Source organism: Penicillium maclennaniae (genome assembly GCF_028827695.1).
Source record: "Penicillium maclennaniae strain IBT 15551 chromosome Unknown utg000007l:1.0-4884863.0:1.0-4888362.0, whole genome shotgun sequence".
Lineage (NCBI taxonomy): Eukaryota > Fungi > Ascomycota > Eurotiomycetes > Eurotiales > Aspergillaceae > Penicillium > Penicillium maclennaniae.
Window position 1 is genome coordinate 1719186 of NW_026623219.1, and position 21794 is coordinate 1740979.

Sequence of the window (21794 nt, forward strand, 5' to 3'; positions counted from 1 at the left end):
CTCCACTTCAAATTTTCCGTGTGGACATCGGAGTGCTTTCATGCGGAAGAAGATGGGGCTGCGAGACGTGTCAAGAACTCCGTCGCGGTTATCTGCGGACACCATTTCCAAAGAAAGAAAATTCATCACATCTCCAGATTCTATACAACTATACGTAATTTGGTCATGACCTTTTGCTGCTTTCCAAGCACCGAGGCGGTGCTAGTGTGCGACACGAAGTGGCTTGTGTGACTCAACCACGGGCCTTTTAAGCATCGGCAAAGCCATGTTGCTCTGACATCGGATCATGACTGAAGCAGTCATGCCTGGATCCATCCGGACAAGATGACGGGTGGCGTGATGGCGGTTGGGGGCTTGGGGGCTTTGGGGCTCTGGTGCCTGCAAGTCCGAGGTCTATTCCGACGCTGAAATTTTTACTCCGAGGCGTAGTCCGAAGCCGCGCGAGCACCCTGAACAGGGTCGACTAGTGGTACTACATGATTCAGGCGATGAAAAATTCTGATCGGAGTACTTTGGTAGTATTTTCTATAGTTCTCGCCCATTCAGGCGATTCCGAACCTGGTACCTGGCGAACGTGCTCTGTGACGTTGACGCTTATTGGGCACTTGTGACTAAACACTGAAGACCCCGATTTCGCGCCTTTCAATGCTCTAAAACACGCCCTCCGGCTTTGGAAGCAGTATCTCTCCACTGCAATTCCCACTTTCACGAAGATGGCGGTGTCGACTCATTTGTGTGCTTGGGTTCGGGCGTCGCTACCATGACCGAGAGGGAGTCATGTTGCAGCCCCGCATCATTGCGCTGCCGGCCTTGAGTGTCACCTGAATTCGCCGTGGAGTCGCTCTTCAGGGTTCTTCAATTGTCGTGTGAAGCGATTTTTCCATCTCCCAATTGACGCTCAATGCTGAGCCGTAGCTAACACCTTGCGTGCGCGGGGTTTGGTTTCTTCGCGATCAGAGAGTTTCGGCTTTGTTTCCTCACGATCTCCGTCATCAAGGTCTCCTTAATAGGTGCATCGGTGGTTGAGATCATTGATCCATAGTACGGCTCCGCCAATGACTGAGCAACAGCGAGCTGATCGTCAATGAGAAGTGCCGAATGAGCATTCTGTGAGATCATGTTGCGGTCTGCTAAAACTCTGGCTGCGCAATACCCCGTCCCAGGACCAATCGCGGAGCAATCCCGCAGGGTTCTTTCGAGAAAGCTCGGTCAGTGGCTCGGAAACGCAGGTTTGGAAGCCATTTGTCAGCGCTCGGTCATATTGTGAGCTGTGGATGGACCCACTGGATCAATCTCAAATGCTTGAAGAGCGAAAGACCGACCGTGCAAAGGCTTAAAGAGACCCCTGTTCCTTGGCGTATCTGAAACTCGTCCATATCATACTCCAAAACAATCAACTTTCTATTCCCAAACTCTCAACCATGTCTCTCAAGCCTATTGTTCTCTATGGCCACGGTCCTGGCCCCAACCCTTGGAAGGTCGTCATGGTCCTCGAGGAGCTCAACATTCCCTACGAGAACAAGATCGTCGACTTCCCCGATATGAAGAAGGAGCCCTACGAGTCTATCAACCCCAACGGTCGAGTCCCCGCCATCGAGGACCCCAACACCGGCATCACCCTCTGGGAGTCCGGCGCCATCCTCGAGTACCTGGTCGAGACCTACGACAAGAAGCACACCCTCAGCTTTGAAACCGGCTCCAAGGACTACTTCCTGGCCAAGCAGTGGCTGCACTTCCAGATGTCCGGTCAAGGCCCTTACTTCGGCCAGGCCATGTGGTTCACCCGTTTCCACTCGGAGCAGGTCGAGAGCGCTAAGGAGCGTTACTACAAGGAAGTCCGCCGTGTTTCGGGTGTCTTGGACAAGTACCTCGCTGATAAGGAGTACCTTGTCGCTGGCAAGTTCAGCTATGTCGACCTGGCTTTCATTCCCTGGTACCAGCTGGTTAGCGTGTTTGGCATTGATCTGTCGAAGGAGTTCCCCCACCTTGATGCCTGGTTGAACCGCCAGAAGGCCCGCCCCGCCATTGCCAAGGCCCTGAAGCTGCGCGAGGAGGCTGTGGCTGCTCATTAAGAATCAGTGCAACGTCACTGATTAGCTAGTCTTTAGACAAGATGTACATAGGAAATGAGGAATGAAACGCTTTGTATCCAATCTGGGTGGCCACGCCTATGGAATTGGTTATGCGCTGATCAGCGCTGTAGTGCGCGCGATATGATGGAGATTTGTACTCCATAGTAGCCGAGAGAAGAAAATATCAATCAGCCATTTATGCTGAGGCATTGGCATGACCTCTTAGGTGAAGTAAGGCGGATATCGCAGTAATCGAAAAGCGCTTATATGAGCATTAGCCCACCATGGCGCTAATCAGCGCGGTGAGCGAGATCAATGTGTGTGAATCGGTATCATTAAATATAGCTGCGCGAGGAAAATCACTCAAGCGACGGTCGCACCACGTAGAAATAAGCATATACTGTAAAGGTAAGCAAGATGATGGTTAATCACATCCCTGTACTTGCTCATAGGAAAGCGCTAACCGAAAAAGGCTAGCGGTAAGCTGGGGCTTGGCAGCGCAGCCGCGAGTTTTCCGTGTCGCGACATCCACCTCCCCCAGTCAATCGAGAACTTGATCCAATCATCCCCCACTGGCCTGATTTTCCATCAAGTTGGGCCTTTCTTCTCCCAAGTAACGAAATACTATCGGCTATTTGCCCCAGCTACGCGTAACACTGTTGCGTCGTGCCAGGCAGACTGCCAACCACAGACAAGGAGTCGATCTTCTGTCGCGAGCGACAGCTACTTTGTTCTTTTGATCCATCATGGATGACTCTTCGCTTAATCCTTCTGGTGCTTCTGAGCACGCCCAAAGTATGACCGGCGCAGAGAGTGGCCTGGATGCTGGCAATAGTGCCTCTGGTATGTTCAGCTCCCCTCTCCTAGCTCACTTCAGAAGCTGACTGGATGGCAAGAAGTGCAATCGCGCCAGGACTCCCCCGAAAAGAAAGCAGAGACCTCCGCCAGATCAGACAATCCTATGGATGCTCCTGCTTCCCCCAAGGCCCAGAATGGTGGTGCCCAGCCGGAGGATGAGGAGATGGGCGGCACCGAGACTGATCCCAAGCGTGATACCGAAGGATTGGAAGATGCTGTTGGCGAGTCGCAGCCTCCGGAGCAGGCCACTGAGGGCCTTGAAGATGCCGTTGGAGAAGAACAGCCCGCGCCGACCAAGTCCTCCCTGGAAGCCTCCGCACGCGAGCAATTGGTCACACAAACTCATGCCATTATCCTCCCCAGCTACGCTTCTTGGTTCGACATGAACGCCATCAATCCCATTGAGAAGAAGGCTCTCGCTGAATTCTTCAATGGCCGCAACCGCAGTAAAACTGCATCTACCTACAAGGACTACCGTGATTTCATGATCAACACGTACCGTCTAAACCCCATCGAATACTTGACTGTCACCGCTTGCCGTCGCAACCTTGCTGGCGATGTCTGCGCCATCATGCGTATTCACTCGTTCCTTGAGCAGTGGGGCTTAATTAACTACCAGGTAAGCAACATAGCCAGTGTCTCTTTTCTTGGATGGCATTGATTGACATCACTAGGTCGACCCTCAAACCCGCCCCTCCAACATTGGACCGCCCTTCACCGGCCACTTCCGCGTTATTGCGGATACTCCCCGTGGCCTGCAGCCTTTCCAGCCCGGGCCGCAACCCCAGGTCACATCTGGCAAGCCTCTCGCGGCCACAGAACGTGCTGCTTCTGCTACTCCTGCCAAAGATTCAGGTCTCGAGCTCCGCCGCACCATTTACGACGAGAAGGGCAAGGACGTTACACCGGCCGATGATAAAGAGAAGCAAACCAATGGCGACTCCAACGGACTTGAGGGTATTCCCCAAGAACCTAAGAAGAAATCCCACTGCTTCTCCTGCGGTATCGACTGCACACGACTCCGCTTCCACTATGCCAAGTCAGCTCCGACGTCAGCCAACACTACCACCGCCGACACAAAATACGACTTGTGTCCCAACTGTTTCCTCCAGGGTCGCATGCCCTCCAGCCACAACGCCTCTGACTTTGTCAAGCTTGAGGACAAGTCTCACACTCATGTGCCTGATAAAGATGCTCCCTGGTCGGATTCAGAGCTTGTCTTGTTGTTGGAGGGTCTGGAGAACTTCGATGAGAACTGGGAACAGATTGCCAACCACGTTGGCACTCGGACTCGCGAGGAGTGTGTGATGAAGTTCCTGCAGCTAGATATCGAGGACAAGTATCTCGATGACATCCCCGAGCTGCGCACTGGCTCCGGCCGCGACCCCATCAGCCAGTCAGAGAACCCTGTTCTCTCCGTTGTCGCATTCCTAGCTCAGATGGCCGAGCCCGCCGTGGCCGCCGCCGCCGCCGGCCGCTCTGTCGAGGAGATCCGGAAGGAGCTCCGTAGCCAACTTGAGAAGGACAATAAGGGTAAGGAATCCGTAAAGGCCGAAGACTCCATGGACGTGGACCCCACTCGCGAAGCCTCAACCGAGAAGCCGAAGGAATCCCTCGCAACCGTGGCGCTTGCTACCTCCGCTGCGCGTGCCGGCGCCCTGGCCTCCCACGAAGAGCGGGAAATGACCCGCCTTGTCGGCGCCGCTGTGAACGTAACCCTCCAGAAATTCGAGATCAAGCTTCAACAATTCAACGAAATGGAAGAAATCATCGAAGCCGAACGCCGCGAACTCGAGCAAGCGCGCCAGCAGCTGTTCCTCGATCGAATGGCCTTTAAGAAGCGCGTCAAGGAAGCGCAGGATGCTCTCCAGGCCGTCTCCCTGCAAGGTCCCAGCGAGCACACCAATAGCATGCTCGGGCACGCTGCTACCGCCGGCATTGGCAATCACTACAGTTTCCAGCCTGTTGGTGGAGATATGCGGGCTGGTGCGCAGCCTTTGAGCGCTGAAACGGGCGCCGATTTCAAGACCCTTGACCTGTAATCCTTTCTCTCATGTATTTGATATCCTACTGCGTGCCAGGGGGAAGGGCCCTCGACTGTGGACAGGACAGGACTGAATTGGTGTTTATGAATATCTATCTGAAACTTATTTGGCTAGGAAAAGGCGCAGTTTCTATCGTTGGGAGTTTAAATCATTTCGCCCCCTGATGACGGATTTTCCACACCGTCTTTGATCTTTGATATCGATTTATTTTAGGGATGACGGCAGGGGGCATCTCTTTTTCTTTTTTTTTTTTTTCTTGAATGTGGTTAACCTTTCTTATTTCTAATCATACTTCTTGTGATGAAAGTTCTTGTAGAATTTTTTGTAGTTCTATGCAGATGCTATGTACAAGCTGTGGGTATCGTATTAATTTCGAGCCTGAGTCTGAGTCTGAGACTGAGACTGAGGCTGCGCTGTCAATTTTTGTAAAAAGGCCGCCCATGCAGGGGATCCATATTTCGGAAGCTCAACAGCGACCATCGGTATTGATCGAGGCTCGTCATCGTCAAGTTCCATCGGATTTCCATCCTCGAAATCTGAAAATGCGGCATAGTCCTCACTATCGACATCCCTTCCACTTCCAGCCGCATCTTCGGCCTCAATCTTGCGTCGTTTCTTTCTGTTCTCTTGCAAGGCAGTCTCCAATTCCAAGCTTGAATCTCCAAATTCCTCCCATTCGGCGCGGTACAGTGTTCTGTCTCGCCATGGGATCATTTCCTCTCTCGTCTGCGACGGATGAGAGGTCGGTCTTTTGAGTTCTCGCCCATGTCTTCTTCGGCGACGATAGGGTTGGACAGGAGTGGTGGGATGGGTTGTTGTAGAGTTTGCCATAGGTGGAGTTCTGAGCGGCGATCGTATTCTTGGTTGATGCGTTCGGCATGGACTTCTTCGGCGTCCGAGGGTTGGTCTTCTGCTGCTGCTGCGATGGCTGCTGCGGCCGCTGCGGCTTCTCCTTCTTCTCCTTCGATTTCTTCGGACTGGTAGGAACCTTCGGAGTACCGGCGGGATCTGGTATTGACTTGCTGATGGGGTTGCAGCTGTGGTTGTTCTGTAGGGGTCTTGATTGTTCCTTCAGCTGTAGTTTTGGGTTGAGCTTTTTCTTTCATATTCTCTGTTGTCGCTGCAGATTCCGATGAGTTTTGATGTTCGGTGTAGGGTTTAGGTTCAGACGTGCGATCTTGATCTTTCTGACCCTGTACCTCGTCTTCTTCTTCGTCCCCTCCATTATAATTATCATCTTCATTTTCAAACTCGCCCTCAGAATAAGCTGATCCAGAGTCCTCGTACTCGTCATACTCGTCATCGTCGAGAGTAAGAAGCTCTTCTACATAATCGTAATCGAGAACTTGCGGCTTCCATCCCTTCTTATTTTGAATGTCTTTGATCAGAATGCCGTTTCGCCGTGCAAAGTCGACTAGCATATTGCCCCGATCGTACTTCATATTCAATGTTTCAATGGCAGCCCTCACATCTCTTGTTCGAACCGTCTCAATCTCATCGTCGATCTCCTCACCCATCTGCTCCATAGCAGAAATTCGTGCCATAGAGAAGAAGAGCGAAGACTGAATCAAGCGCCGTGTGATGCTCATGGTCAATGCGTAAAAGTCCATGAGGGCATCGCCTGTCATGGAGGGTGACTCGGCAGAAAAACTCTGGTGATAGATCCAGTTGTCTTCAATCCTTTTGCCGCCCAGGTTCATGAACAGCTTGCGAGAGAGTTGAAGCCAGACAGGCACATTGAGAATATTTAGAGCTTTGTCTATGCCGCCGTGTAAAGGTGGGCAGACTTCATCATCTTTACAGAGTCCTTTGGCTGTGGCCTCGGTGATAATGCCATATTTGTGGTATCGGTCTCTGGAAGCCCACGAGTTCTCAGCTTCTGCTTTCAGACACATTATATCGGCGATTTCTTCCAGCTTTTTCTCGCATTCCTTGCTGACTTCGGCGGCGCCAGGATAATCACCCATGAGGAGTGTAGCGTTTTGCTCGTTATCGACATGTTGTTTCACCAGGCCTTCGTGGAGGCAGTCAATGTAGTGCATCACTTCCAGTTCCGACTTTTCAGGGATTGCTGCGGCAATCTCCTTAATGCCGTTCTTACCCTTGCGATCGAGCATGTTGAAGAACAATTCCTTTTCTGTGGCCGTCCAAACGACAGCATGGCGTTGCTCAACAGTGAGAAGTTCCGGGTGCTCGTTCATGTTTTTCAATTCAACGTCCTTCTCCATCTCAACTAGCAGGCCATTATAGGCGTTCAAAGCTTCGAGGGGAATAGATTGAAGGCGAGCTTGAAGCGAGCGGACTCGGTCCTGGCGAGCGTCTGTGTTCATATCGTCGTCGGCATATTCGGCAAAATCGAAGGTCGAGAGATCTTCTTCTTCATCTTTGACTGAAAGAGAAACCGCGCGAGAAGAGGAGCGCGTTTTCCGCTCGATCGACCGGATCACAGGCGCGCCATCATTGAGGTCGGAGTCGGAGTCGGACTCCCACTCGGATGCGGAGTCATCCGGCTCATAGGAATCACTATCGCTCATCGTGGAGGGTCGCAGACTCGCCACGCGTCCGCAGTGAATCCGAGAAGAAACATCACAGCTGCGCTTGCGAGTAGTTGAGTAGTACCAACTTGACAAAAAAAAGTTGAAGCTCCACTGCGCAAACGTTATCGTCCGATAAGCTATGTTTGCACTGTTTGTATTCTAGTATTCCAGTCCGCAATGGCGTCCAACTTCTGCACCTATGGAGTTTATTCGCAGATTCGGGCTACTGGCTATTTCACGGTGGCCGAAGAAGTCTCCAAGGATCTCTCCGGTATTGAATCGGCGCGGTGTACGTTTCAACACGACAGCATCACCTCCATCATCACCTGGTTCTAGCATCGTGCTCCGCGACTACCAGGAGGAATGTATTCAATCGGTCCTCAAGTACCTCGACGAAGGCGAGCGGCGTCTTGGAGTATCTTTGGCTACGGGCGCTGGAAAGACAGTTCGTTAAACTCATTCCACCTCGAAGAACCGGGCACGAGAAACTTAATGTCGGCAGGTAATCTTCACCCAGCTTATCGATCGAATCCCGCCGCGCGATGCGAAAGCCACCAAAACCATGATCATCGTTCACCGCCGAGAACTTGTCGAACAAGCAGCGAAGCACTGCCGGCTTGCTTACCCTGAGAAAACCGTGGAGATTGAAATGTCAACTAATGTCGCGACTGGACACGCGGATATAATCATCGCCTCGGTCCAAACCCTCGCCCGGGGGCGCATCAACAACTTTGACCCAAGCGTCTTCAAGCTCATCCTCGTAGATGAAGCGCATCACATTGTGGCTGCATCATATCGCAAAGTGCTGGAACATTTTGGTTTGAATGAGCCATCCGCGAAGGCGCCGGTGCTCGTGGGAGTCTCCGCCACGTTCTCACGATTTGACGGGCTCAAACTAGGTGCTGCGATTGATCATATTGTCTACCACAAAGACTACGTAGACATGATTGGCGATAAGTGGCTGGCAGATGCAGTCTTTACTACTGTCAAATCCGAAGCGAATTTGTCGAATGTCAGAAAGGACCAGTTCGGTGACTTTGCGTCTGGGTCGCTGTCAAAAGCCGTCAATACCGTCAATACGAACAATATCACTGTTCGTGCATGGATGGCGAATGCACAAGGCCGGAAATCTACACTTGTCTTTTGCGTGGATGTAGAGCATGCGAAGGAGCTTACGGCGACGTTCCGGGAACACGGTGTTGATGCGAGGTATATAACTGCCACTACACCCAAAACAACTCGCGCAAAGCAACTCGATGCTTTTAGAAAGCAAGAATTTCCAGTGCTTTTGAACTGTGGTCTTTTCACAGAAGGCACCGATATCCCAAATATCGACTGCGTGCTCCTGGCAAGGCCAACCCGGTCCAAGAACCTGCTTATTCAAATGATCGGGAGAGGGCTTCGTCTTTTTCCTGGCAAAAAAGACTGTCATATTATCGACATGGTTGCTTCTCTTGCAACAGGCGTTCTAACAACACCTACATTGTTCGGTCTCCACCCAGATGAAGTGTTGGACAAGTCTACCGTGACAGAACTAAGAGAACCCCGCGAGCTACCCACACTCGAGGCCCCTTCAGTGGGAACAGAACACACGCCTTCCGACGATGTGAGACTGCATTTCACAAAATACGACAGCGTCTACGACCTCCTGGAAGACATGCAGTCAGAGCGCCACATAAGATCTCTGAGCAGGAATTCTTGGGTGCGAGTCGACAACGAAAAATATATCCTCTCCGAATCCTCCGGCTGGTTAACCCTAGACAAAGAAAAAGACGTCTACAATGTCCGCCATGTCATGAAATTCGCAGACCCGGTATCCGAGCAAACGCAATTCACACGCCCGCGCCTTGTCGCCACTGGAGCCGATCTCGAGACTGCTGTCCGCGCAGCAGACACATATGCTAGCGACAAGTTCCAAGAACATTTCATCGCGTCCTGGAAGCCATGGCGACAAAACCCGGCCACGGCGGGACAGATCAAATTGTTGAATAAGGCTAACATTCGCAATGGCACGATTCGCGCCGGAGATTTGACTCGTGGCCAAGCGACTGATATGATTACGAAACTGAAGTTTGGAGGTAAAAAGCGGTTCAAACGACATGAGGTGACGATGCGGAAGGTGCAGCGTGAGACTGATGCTGCGAATAGATTTAATGATCTGCGGAAGAGGACCGACGTCAAGGTTGGTCCTTTGGAGGGCTAGTGGGCTCTTGGCTGACTTGCAAATTACAATTTTGATATTGCGCGCATTATTGGTGTAACTGGATGGCCTTCTCAAGCGGTTTCCTCATTTGAATCATATCGGTTTCGACCACTCATGGACCCCTTATACGGGCGAAACTTACTACAAGAAGGAGTGATGACTGAAAGTCTCGAAGTGAAATACAATATGGCAGAAGAGCCCAGCCTATTCGCCATGGATTTATGACTCGCTTGTCTAAATGTAGATCAATTGGCTTGTCGCCTCTATGCCCACGATTCTATACCCTCCCGAGCCCTCTATGAGGAAATGACGGACTCCTTGGATCGATTCAAATGACCAGGATGTGTGTTGTGGGGAGACTGCTGAACCGCCCCGCCGAATGGAACACCGCAATCCCCAAATGAAGCTCTAGCTGCAGGCCATTGCGGACACTAGGAAGTAGAGGTCCCTCGACATAGTATCCTCCAGTCATCTATAATTGGATCTGTGCAGACGCTGTGGATTCAGCACGCGATTTTCACATTCGCCAGTTCCCACGAGTCCGCGACAAGAGATACGTGGACCATGCTAGTGAACACGCTCCAAGCAGTGAAGCTACTGAAGCAAAGATTTGCAGTCCAGAAAAGTCGGTTCCGCCTTGTCGGGTCAAGATACTACCCATGATGGGCAGCCCAGTGAGGCAACTAAGCAAAGGTGAGCAAAAGCATTCAAAAGCACCAGAGCCTCACAGGACGCCTACCTGACGGAAAGCACCGTTTGGAAAGTTCCAAAGCGCTGGCCCAAGGTTTCCAGACTTCCGGATTTTGCGACGCATGGCATGAGTAAAGACACAACGGCCCCGCTCACAAAGCCATAGACTAAGGCGAACACGATGATCCCCGCATGGGACGGGTGGAAGTTGAACGGCAGCCACAGACACAACATGGAAAATCCTGTCAGCAGAGCGCACATTGTGAGCACGTTGAAATGACCGATGTGATCTGCCAGATACGGCGGAATCAGTCGGCCGAACACCGAGGTTGCGCTAGATGTGAGCATTGCGAGTCAGTGAGATGATAACCCCAGCAGAGGTTCCTAGAACAGGACGGGGGTCATTTCTTCAACCGTACTTGATTATTGACAGCAAGTAAATAGCCAGTGTAGGGGAGAATCCTTTAGTCTGCGCCATGTCGGAGATATAATCGAAAGGGCCCCAGAGTCCCCACCTATATGCATGTTAAGTGAATTGTCCTCTTGCAGTCGGCGGACTTGACTGACATGACTAGATAAGCGCCTAAGGTGTATAGCGCAAATTGCTTGTTTTTGAACAGTGACACATCGAACCACGGCGCCTTCCTATTCCATTCCTTTCTCGGTAGTCTTGACCGGACCATCAGGCAGGACACTGCCATGAGCACTCCAACCAACAGAGCTGTGTACCGAACCGCGCCATAGAAGCCTACGTCCTTGATGACACGGTCTAGAAAGATGGGGAAGATCACACCGCCAAAACTCGAACCACAACTCGCTATACCAATAGCCAGCCCACGTCTCCTAACGAACCATTGGCCTACGCAGACCATGGCTGTAGTGAATACTCCGCCTGCACCTATGCCGAATCCTAGGCCTTGCGCAAGGAATATCTGATAGTACTTGTCTGCGAGACTCGTCATACATAGAGAGAAGACACATAGGAAACTGCACGGATACAGTACCGGGGCTGGACCGTATGTATCTAGAACTCGTCCGTAGAGCGGACCAAGTGCCCACATCAGACATAGTTGAACGGCGAAGATCCAGGCGATTTCGGACGAGCTATATTCCTTCAAAGTGTTGTCTTGGTAGAAGGTCTGAAAGACGCCAATTCTGCAGTCAATTCGTTTCAGTCGGTGTCGCAATCGTGGGTTGCCTCAGGCAATACCCGAATTGCATAGATTGCTCACGCGTTTAAAAATCCGAATGTGCTGAAGAGGGATAGAAAAGCTCCTCCACACACATCCATCCGGAAAGACCTTCTTCGGGCGGTAATTCCAGCTCATCTGGGGCGGTTTTTTTGTCTCTCAGCATAGCAAGGTCGCTCAGAAGGGCGTTGAGACGGTACACGGTGGATTCGACTCCCGCTTTTCTCGGACTTCCCCCCCTCTGACTTTATACCTACTTGCTAAATGCCAAAAAGGCTTACAAATGGCGATCAAGGTCTGAATTCCTCGATAAAACCTTCATTATCTCTCTCGATTCCCTCCATTAACGGGCCCCCATCAGCGGCCGCCGAGCTCCACTTGTCGGCGCCGCTTTTCCCCTTTCGTGCTCCCCGATTTGTAATGGCATTCAATTGCACTTTCACCCATCCAATGTGGATTCATGGTAATCCATGGCGTCGACCGGCAGTCTACGCTTCGTCTGCGTTAATTGCAAGCTGCGCAAAAAGAAGTGCGACAGAGTCCAGCCAAGTTGTGGCTACTGCGTCCAGTGTGTCTCCAAACCGACGACTATCTAGTACAGGACTAACGAAAGCAGGAAAAGGCTAGAATGCCAGTACATATCCCCGCATGTCAAGCACTGGTCAATTCAGCAACAAGAATTGGCCCTTCCATGCCCCATCCTCCGCTCAGCCCGGCTTCTCTCAGCCACCTTGTCGGATGTGCTCCAGTCAGCGCCGACAAGTATCGAGTCCACTCTATATTTTCAGATCCTTCGGATCGTTCGAACAACGGGTCTAGACGTGGATGATTTTAGTGCACGCTATTTCCGAGGGATCCACACCTTTATTCCGATCCTCTCGCGTCCTCGCTTCCATGAGCAGCTTGCCCAAGCGGGTGTCCCTCCAGTGGCCTTTTCGATTTTGTTACTGTGCATGTGCTTAATTACCTACCACCCGGAACTCGCCCAGCAGCCCCAGCCAATTGATCAGGAAACGTTGTATTTGACTGCAAAGTCACTAATCACGCAAGTACAGACATCCTTTCCGCCATCATTATCTCTCGTTCAGGCGGGAGTGATCATCGCCGCGTATGAGTATGCCAGTGGAAAACTCCACAATGCGGTATCGTCAATTGGGAACTGTGCAAGAATGGGGTACACCATCGGTCTGCACCTCGCACGTCCGGTAGAAGCGGCCGATCCTGTTCCATCCTTGCAGACAGAAGAATTCAACACTTGGTGGGGGATCATCATTTGCGAAAGGTAACGTCAAAAGGCACCAATGCGTGAAGCAAGTCTGAAAATGAGAACAGGATCTTCTTCTGCGAGCTGGACGATTTCACTCAACCGTTCGTTTCGAGAATCACCCAGGGATCCCAGCCAGAACCAGTCACCATGTGTCAGAGCCCACCTCTACCTCAGATCCACCCATCCCTGCCGATGAACAGAGTGACCATATCCATAGGAAAACCATCTTTAGAAGAGTCCACTGGCTTTTCTTGCATCACACAAGCTGCATACCTCCTCGATCAAGTGTTTGAGGCACTCGAAGTCCCAGACCTCGACTCCAGGCTTATTCGCCTCGATGGATTAGATCATACCCTGCGCACATTCTTTTCGGTGGTCATGGATCGAGCGGAGGGAAAATGGGGGTTCTTCTGCTCAGCAAACGTTCTGGCCATCCGGTTGGTTTCAATGTCCCTTCCCTTGTACCAGACGAGATGCTGACAAGAAGAACAGTGCTCTTTACATAATCCATCTGCACGTACTTGCAATGTTGCCTCAAATTGGGCTTTGCAAGTACAAATCTCCGGACATATGGAGCACGACTTCTTGCGCTGCTCTGGATTCTCTTACCAAAATGGAAGCGCAAACGGCGACGATACGGAGCGATCTCCCATTGGAATTGATCGATGCACTGCCTCCTAGTTGCATTTATATAATGCGTGCAGCACGGAAGCATATCGAAAATTCCTGCGACAAGACGAAGCATTGGAGTCTTAGTGACACGAATAGAAAGAAAGCATGCGGTGTAGTTGATGATGACGAGACGAAGACATATTGTATTTGGGACGCTCATGACGAGAAGCTGGGGCATGCATTAGCAAAACTTGAAGCTCGTTGGAACTATAAATGACAAGACTTGAAGAGAACGATTTCCACGATTGTCTACGTATGCGCTAAGATACACTAGTTCGAGAGTGACTATGGTCTTAAATGACCGTCTGAATATAGCAATAACAAATCGATGCCAATAAAGACTCAGGGTCAGGGAAAGCCGGGCGATATCTGGAGCAATTCGAGGGCCAAATCTATGTGGGATATTGATTACCTGTAGACGGATGGAAGAAACATGCACAGGGATGTACTCTCCATTAATTCGACCCTTCAATCAGCCATGTCTTTTTCATCTCCCCTATTATGGTAGCATCGGTCATATAGTTTATTCGTGTGCACTAGTTCGGTATGGGTAAGACGTCTGCCTGATAAGCTGCGGGGTAGTACCTGGATCTTCCCTTTGCATTCAATGGCCTCTTCAGCCTCCGTTTCTTTGCAATGCGTCACAATCATATCCGACCCTGATAAAGATCTCAGAAATTCACATCTCTCTCAATTTCTTTTCATGGTTCAGCATTGACCATGGTGACCAACCCTAATCATAAGGCCGACTTGAGCCTAGAATCCCTAGCCGACCTTCAAATCCCCAAAGATCTTTGTATTTCTCCCAATGGTTACAAAGTCGTCTATACACTGCATCCATTCGGCAAAAAAGGCGAGCACGCCACTTCATCAATTTGGATCGCCAAGATAGGCCAACAAACAAGCGCCCGTCAATTCAGCTCCGGCCAGTTCAGCGATGAACAGCCTCAGTGGTCTCCAGATGGAACTTCCATCGCGTTCAAGTCCGATCGTGGGCACCCGGGCAAAAGCTCGACTATATATGTGATGAATGTAGATGGAGGTGAAGCCTATGCCGTCACGCCTGTTGAGAACGAGAAACCTATTTCCGCGTTCGAATGGAGTCCCAACGGAGCGTATATTGCATATGCCAGCGCAGATGAGAAGACCGACGACCAAATCCGCAAAGAGAAGGAGAAAGACGACGCCAAAGTCTGGGGAGAGGACTTGGAATATCGTCGCTTGAGGGTTGTCCATGTAGCGACAAGACAAGTCTCGACGATTGTCTCGGGTGACAGACACGTGCATGCCTTCTCTTGGGGACCCGATTCGAAGCAATTCGTCTACCTCGAGCACAAGGAGCCGGATATCAACTCTTCTGGAATCCATGGTTCGAAAATTTGCACTGCGTCCCTTCTCGGAGCACAGTCGACCACTGTCACATCATACCCCGGTCCCATCTGGCAGATTGCATGGGCAATGCTGGCGTCTACTTCATTGCAGGCCTTCAGCCGGGATCCAACTCCACTTCGCTGTCGCTATTTCAAATAGATATCGCAAAGGGCGCATACCACAGGCATGAATCTGAAGATAGCTGCTGTATGAGTATTCGAAAGAATCAGTCTTCCCTGGCTTGTCGTGTTCAGCATGGCCTCGATGATGAGCTTTTTTCATTACATGATGGTGATTGTACCCTAGAATATCGTGGAGAGCATGAGCTCAGCTCCTTCGCCATCCTGAAGACTGCAGAGAAGACCGTCATTGCAATCACCAAAGGCGACGGGTCCAACCCGGAAGAAGTGTTTTCTATCTTCGAGTCAGAAGGTATAGTCAAGCTATCAGATCACAATCCCAACCTCGCCGCTCTCAAAATATCCAAGGCGTGCTCCGTTTCCGCGACCGCGTCCGACGGCTACTCTCTCGACGGTATGATCTATGTACCTTCCAAGTACAAAGCAGAGGATGGCCCTCTTCCCACCATTGTCATGCCACACGGAGGGCCATACTGGCGCATCAGCACCGCTTTCGCGGTCTGTCACTTCCTCGAAGCCCCACTCCTCGTCTCAGCTGGATATGCAGTTCTTTGTCCGAATTACCGTGGCGGGAGTGGTCGGGGTGAAAAACACGCCTCGTATGCTCGTGGACAGATGGGAACAGTCGACTACACAGATTGTATCGACATTCTTCGCAGCTGCATTGACAGTGGTCTCGTGGACCCTTCGCGAGTGGCGATAGGTGGCTGGTCGCAAGGCGGACATTTGTCCTACTTTGCCGTCACCCGCGATGACTTTCAGTTCCGGGGAGCTGTATGTGGCGCGGGCGTGGTGGACTGGGACGTCATGACAATGACTAGCGATGCGTACTGGTTTGAGGGTGAAATGGCCGGCGGTGCGCCGTGGGATGTAGATGTCAATGCAGAACTCGAGGTGGACGACGCGGATCAGACTTCGAAGAGATGGATCCGCAATACGAACGGTCGACAGGGAAGCGCGTTGTGGAGGATGCGCAAGGTGAAGACGCCCATCTTGATTATTCATGGCGAGGACGATCTGCGTGTGCCCTTGTCACAGGGTGTTGCTTTTTACCGGGCTTGTGTTCACAACAAGGTCCCGGTTGAGATGGTGACTTATCCCCGTGAAGGACACATTATTACTGAGAGGAAGCATCTCATCGATATGTGGAAGCGGATGAGGCGGTTCTATGATATGCACTTGCAGTGAGCGTAAATCATACAATATGAGACCTAAGCTGTTGAATTCAGTCACGTTGTCTTTTAAACTAGTATCTCTTGGAAGATCAATCAACCCATTTGTAAGTCTTCAAGGCCACCAATTTGGCACCAATATAATCACCAAGACATTTCGAACTAGCCTTGCAGATGCAGAGAAATAACAGGACATTTCACACATTTGGTTGCAAGGTGAGCAGCTTATGGCACTGTAAGTATTGAGCGATGTGAAATGTGCATTACTATGCTTGATGTAGGGCCAGTCCGAAGCCCAGGAGTGACAGTTTTGGAACAGGAAGGGAAATTGTGGGGGAGGGGGAAGAGAGGGGAGAGAGGGATTGACGGGAATGTAGTATTGAAACGTCTTAAATGTCTACAATAGATGGAAAAAAATTGATCTGAACAGCCTGGAAATGTATTTTGTTCTCAGCAACAACTAAGAAAGTCATCAAAACATTAAAAACTCCGTTACAAAGCACTCCTATGGAGTCAGATGATTTAGATATCATCCTCATCGAGAGAAGACCTCCTCACCACGCTTGCGGCGGGCAGCACGCTCCTTCTTCTTCTTGCGAAGCTCAGATCCTGTGATAAAATGTTAGCAGTGTTCGTGGCGAGTAATAATAATGGAATCGACATACCAGTGAGCTTCTTCTTCTTCTCGACAACGATCTTGTTACCCATGGCATCAAACTTGTCCTCCTCATCATCACCCTTGGCATCAAGACGGGGACCGGAACCCTGACCCTGGACCCAGTTGTGGCGGGAGGGGGTCATGAGACCGTGGTTGACGGCCCAGACTTCCTCAGTCAGGTTCTCAGTGAACTCACGAGAGTGAGTAATGATGATAACACCACCCTCGAAGGACTTGATGGCCTTGGAGAGAGCACCAAGGGAGTCACGGTCGAGGTAGTTGGTGGGCTCGTCGAGAACGATGACGTGGGGACGCTGCCACGAGCAAGCGGCGAGAACAACCTTGACACGCTGACCACCAGAGAGACCGCGCATGCGGGAGTGAGAAACCAGCTCAGCATCGAGACCGAAGTTGGCGCAGTGCTGCTCAATCTCCTTACGGACAAGGGACGGAACTGACCGGAGGCAAGGGCCTCCTTCTGATCAACCTCAGCGACCTGCTTCTGGTGAGAGGCGATAATCTCGGAGCGGGGCAACCAGGTGTTCTCGTTGGACATCATGGGAATCCACTTCTCGGACTTCATGCCGATGTTCTCACCCAGAGACCAGGAGATCTCGTACTCGTAGGTGTTCTTGAACTTGCGGCGAGAGTGGATGCCAATGACACGACGGAAGGTACCATCGACCTTGTAGATCTTGTCCATGGCCTTCTCGTCCTCCTCGGTAACGATCTTGTTGGCGCGGTCCATGGTCTCACGGTCCTCACCAGTCTGGAAACGCCACTGGATGTACTCGGAGGGAGTAGAGTTCAAGTGGTTATCAATGTGAGCGAAAGCGTGCTGCTTAATGTAGGCGATACGGATGTTCTCGTGCTGGTAGACATCACCGGAGGTGGGGATAAGCTCACCAGTCAGGACGTTAACGAGAGTGGACTTTCCGGCACCGTTGGGACCGATAACGGCAATACGGGAGCCAAGAGAGACCTGGAAAGTGATGTCCTTGATCTGGGGCTTGGGAGTGCCTTCATACTGGAAAGACATGTTGTTGACACGAATGATGGCCTTGGACTTGGTCTTGACACCCTCGAGGAAACCGGGCTCGGGGAACTTGAACTCCATCTCGGAGGCACCGAGCTCGTAGTAGGAGCGAGCGGAGGGGACCCTCTTGACAAGTCGGAGAGGGTACCACGGTAACGCTTGAGCTTGAAGCGCTCGTAGTGGACAACGTGTTGAATGACGTGGTCAAGGAAGCGAGAGTCGTGGGAAACCATGATGGAAGTGCAAGGGGAGGACTTGAGGTAGTTCTCGAGCCACTCAACGTTCTTGACGTCCAAGTGGTTAGTAGGCTCATCGAGCAGCAGAATATCGGGGCTCTCGAAGACGGCACGGCACAGAGCGAGCTTCATCTTCCAACCACCAGACAGGGCACCGATGGAGCCATCGAGCTGAGACTCCTGGAAACCGAACTCGTTGACAAGCTTGTCACGGACCTCAGACTCAACAGGGTTGAGACCGACCTCCTGGAGCTTCTTGATGGTCCAGCCGCAGACAGTCAGCTCGGTATCGGCAGCGTCAAGGTCGTGCTCGACGTAGACGGTCTTAACCTCATCCTTCTTGGGGGAAGCCCTCAAGCTGCTCGTTGTTGATAGCGCGCATGAGGGTGGTCTTGCCGGAACCGTTGGGACCGAGAAGACCGTAACGCTGACCACGCTTCAGACGAAGGTGAGTCTGGTTGAGCAGGATCTTGGCACCGTAAGCGAGGGAGAAAGTACAGTTGCAAAGATCGACACCATCCTCCTCATCGGAGGGAACCTCATCAGCGGCAGCAGCCTCGGGGGGAGGCCCGCTTGCGGAGAGCCTCGGCAATGTTCTTGGCCTCAGCCTCACCGGCAATGGCGACGATGAAGGGAGAGCAGTTCTGGATCCAAGTGGTGTTGTCGGAGTCCTTCTCGTCGACGAGCTGACCGGCAATGGCACCAACGTAGTTGATGACAGCCTCGGACTTTTCGATGACGTCCTTGGAAACATTCTTCTCGGCAAGAATCTCCTTGAGAATGGCGGAGACAGTGGAGATGTCACCGGCGGTGGAGACCTCGGGGATCTTGCCATCGACGATGTTACCGACACGGGACAGGGTGTCGAGGGCCTGCTTGGTCTTCTCACGGGCCTCGGGATCGGCGAGGGTCTCGTTGTTCTTGTTCAGGGCGGGCAACATCTTAGGCAAGAAGGGAGCGACAATGTTGGGGTCCTCCACAAGCTTACACATGTTGTCGACGATGACAGCGGACTTACGCTTGATGGCAGTCTCACGCTCGACAAGACCACGGTCCAGAAGGGGAACCATGATAGCGAGGGTAGGGCCAGTCACGTCAGTAACGAAAGTGGTGGCACCGAGCAAGTGAACGGTCTCGGGGACGTTCTCGGGCTTGGCGATACACTTGATGAGCTCGGGAATGAAACGCTCAATATCCTTGTTGACAATGAGACCGCAGACCTTCTCCATGGTGGCGTAGGCGGCCTTCTTGATCTCGGACTTGGTGTCCCACATAGCCTCAGAGATGACGGGAATGAGGGCAGGCACCTGATAGGAGAGCTGAGCGGGGGCAGTCTCAATGAGAGCCTCCAGGCAGGTCAGGGCAGCCATCTTCTCCTGCCACTTCTGGGCAGTCTGGAGGGACTCCAGAATAGGGGGGGACAACGGCCTTGACGGCGTTGCCAGAGACAGCCTGAACGATGGCAGCGGCGGTGCTCTGGGCGGCCTCCTTGACGGGGGTCATCTTGTCACCGACCGCATTGAGGACGGGCAGAAGGAGGGACACAAGGTGGGGCTCAACACCAGGGGCGATGGTCTGGTGGGAGGCGATGGCGCGGATGCCCTCGAGGGCACGCTCGCGGGCAAGAGCATCCTTCTTGTTGCCGAGCTGCTTCTTGAAGGTCTCGACGGCCTTCAGGGGAAGAGTCTGCTCGGGAATGGGACCGCTGAAGAGAGTGGCGAGGTTGCTGGCGGCAGCGTTGACCTCATCAGCGGAGGTAGAGACGTTGAGGTTCTTGATGAGATCCTCGAGGACGGCGACCGACTGAGCGGTCTCCTTGCCGGAGGCGGCGGGGGTAGAAGCGACGGCGGCGGGCATGTTGTCGAACTTTTGGGGGGGGGAAAACAAAGATTAGAAAAGAGATTTTTCTATGGGTATCACTGGTATGAGCGTTGCCCAAACTGCGTCGGCTGTCCAAAGACGCAGCGCTCGTGTGTATTGAGCTGGTCTATTTCTGTCTATGCAGAAACAGAAAAACAGAAAAGAAAGAGAGGACCAGACCTCAAAAAGACAAAAGATGGGGGAGGAGAGGATGAGAGGAGGGGGGGGAGAGGGGGGGGGGCAGATATTTATCGGCTGTGTGGCCCCTCGCCGCCCAAAAACCCTGGGTACAAAATTTTTTTTTCCTTGAGCGGCGGGCGTCCCGCACTAGATCCGGATTCGGTTTAGAGGCACACTCTACTAGGCCCCGATTGGACATGCATGTGTGTTCTCCCGAATCTCTCGACGCTTATTGGTATGGAGTCCGTTGCTGGGAACAGAGATTGTCTTTGGCGGGTTCCCTGGCATTCACTGAAGATGCCATCCTCACTATGTGCTATGGCGGGCTTCACGCTTTAGCTCCCTAGGGCTGTCCGAGGCTGTCCGAGGGGGACCGATCTACCTGTATCTACCTCCATCATTTTTGTTTTTCCCATCTCCATAACAATATCTGTGACGACCTAAGTCTCTATTACAAGTACTTCGGCATTACCCCTCCAAGCATAGCAGATAGAGCATACCGTAGAACACAGCGCAGATTGCGTAGACTACAGACCGTGTCCCGAATTGAATCCGAGGCATGAAACCAGAAGATGAAGGTGCCAGTGAGTTCTCCCAGTTCGCCACTTTCATGATCGGGTGGCGCAGTCCTATCCTGGCCGTTGGATATCCAATCATGCATCCCACAGGTTTTCGTAAAGCCTAGCACCCGAACACACGATGTTTAGAGTGGAATCGGTATTATAAATCCTTTTTGTGGCCGTCTCTAAGATGAACCTATTGATAGCCTTGAATATGCCTGGCTTAGCCGTATACCCGATGCTTCTCCGTCATATTTTTTTTGCCTTTGCCTTTGCGTTCGCCCTTTTGTACTCGTAACATTATGTGTTGTCCAGCTGTAAGCTGACGAGTCAGCCCAGGCTTGAAGAATGAGAAATTAGGAAATAGAAAAGAATGGAAATTCTCGATCAAATCCTAAGACATTCAAAATCGAAATCCACGAAAAGGCATGAACATTCAGACCGGGATCTGCAGACCTTAATCGGCACGGACAATCCATCCGAATCAAAAATCTGATTTTTTTTTTCAGGGGTGCATAGATATGCCTCACATCATGACGAAGCCGAGCAGAATCACAGACTCGGTATCCAGGATTATAGCCCAGTCGAGTCAAGTGAAACGCCGAAGATGCTCACAGTACGTTTGATACTGCGCAACACCGCTCTTTTCCAAGCCCCTCGAGCCCCTCACCGCTCCCCCTTATAGCTTATCGCGGACTGCATTGGAATTTTTCACTTTGCATGTTACTATGTAACTAACAATGTAACTAGATATTCTTAGCACATCCTGAAAACTCTGTTTTGTTTTTGTTTTTTTTTTTTTTAGAAAAAAAAAGCCCCTGCCTCACTCCTGCAGGTCATCCTTATCCCTTATCCCCCGCGAAAGCCCGGGTGGCAAAAAAAAAATAAGAAGTGAACGCGGAACCGGCCAGTGGGTCTGGAGATCAAGGCAAATCAGCCCTTGCTGTTTTGGTGCGAGATGTCCAGAAACGGTGTTGCATTGTTAGCACTTCTCCCCGTCTTAAACCTTATACGGGGACTAAAATGAAAAGATTTTCGTGTTTCTAT

The 21794-nt window shown here is 51.6% G+C and overlaps 8 protein-coding genes across 8 annotated transcripts; 4 read left to right on the forward strand and 4 right to left on the reverse strand.

The window, feature by feature from the left end:
- Positions 1–915: 915 nt before the first annotated feature.
- Positions 916–1119, reverse strand: N7477_007859 (uncharacterized protein; the record flags this gene model as incomplete). Its single annotated transcript, XM_056969522.1, has 1 exon — positions 916–1119. The coding sequence occupies one exon, from the start codon at positions 1117–1119 to the stop codon at positions 916–918; it is 204 nt and encodes a 67-aa protein (XP_056819554.1).
- A 302-nt stretch (positions 1120–1421) lies between these two features.
- Positions 1422–2072, forward strand: N7477_007860 (glutathione S-transferase family protein; the record flags this gene model as incomplete). The annotated part of the gene is made up of 1 exon (XM_056969523.1): positions 1422–2072. The coding sequence occupies one exon, from the start codon at positions 1422–1424 to the stop codon at positions 2070–2072; it is 651 nt and encodes a 216-aa protein (XP_056819555.1).
- Positions 2073–2818: 746 nt separating this feature from the next.
- rscE (uncharacterized protein) lies at positions 2819–4972 on the forward strand (the record flags this gene model as incomplete). The annotated part of the gene is made up of 3 exons (XM_056969524.1): positions 2819–2915; positions 2969–3549; positions 3605–4972. 3 exons carry the CDS (start codon positions 2819–2821, stop codon positions 4970–4972), a joined length of 2046 nt encoding a protein of 681 aa, XP_056819556.1.
- A 713-nt stretch (positions 4973–5685) lies between these two features.
- N7477_007862 (uncharacterized protein) lies at positions 5686–7509 on the reverse strand (the record flags this gene model as incomplete). The annotated part of the gene is made up of 1 exon (XM_056969525.1): positions 5686–7509. One exon carries the CDS (start codon positions 7507–7509, stop codon positions 5686–5688), a length of 1824 nt encoding a protein of 607 aa, XP_056819557.1.
- A 180-nt stretch (positions 7510–7689) lies between these two features.
- N7477_007863 (DEAD/DEAH box helicase) lies at positions 7690–9715 on the forward strand (the record flags this gene model as incomplete). The annotated part of the gene is given in 3 exon segments (XM_056969526.1): positions 7690–7801; positions 7821–7957; positions 8030–9715. 3 exon segments carry the CDS (start codon positions 7690–7692, stop codon positions 9713–9715), a joined length of 1935 nt encoding a protein of 644 aa, XP_056819558.1.
- A 741-nt stretch (positions 9716–10456) lies between these two features.
- Positions 10457–11696, reverse strand: N7477_007864 (uncharacterized protein; the record flags this gene model as incomplete). Its single annotated transcript, XM_056969527.1, has 4 exons — positions 10457–10739; positions 10825–10920; positions 10973–11560; positions 11638–11696. Coding segments are annotated over 4 exons (1026 nt in total), but the record flags the coding sequence as incomplete, so codon positions are not given.
- A 2558-nt stretch (positions 11697–14254) lies between these two features.
- On the forward strand, positions 14255–16233 carry N7477_007865 (S9 family peptidase; the record flags this gene model as incomplete). Its single annotated transcript, XM_056969528.1, has 2 exons — positions 14255–14903; positions 14981–16233. 2 exons carry the CDS (start codon positions 14255–14257, stop codon positions 16231–16233), a joined length of 1902 nt encoding a protein of 633 aa, XP_056819560.1.
- Positions 16234–16752: 519 nt separating this feature from the next.
- Positions 16753–20004, reverse strand: N7477_007866 (putative translation elongation factor eEF-3; the record flags this gene model as incomplete). Its single annotated transcript, XM_056969529.1, is given in 7 exon segments — positions 16753–16826; positions 16883–17297; positions 17315–18037; positions 18112–18505; positions 18528–18685; positions 18732–19541; positions 19570–20004. 7 exon segments carry the CDS (start codon positions 20002–20004, stop codon positions 16753–16755), a joined length of 3009 nt encoding a protein of 1002 aa, XP_056819561.1.
- Between the last annotated feature and the right edge of the window lie 1790 nt (positions 20005–21794).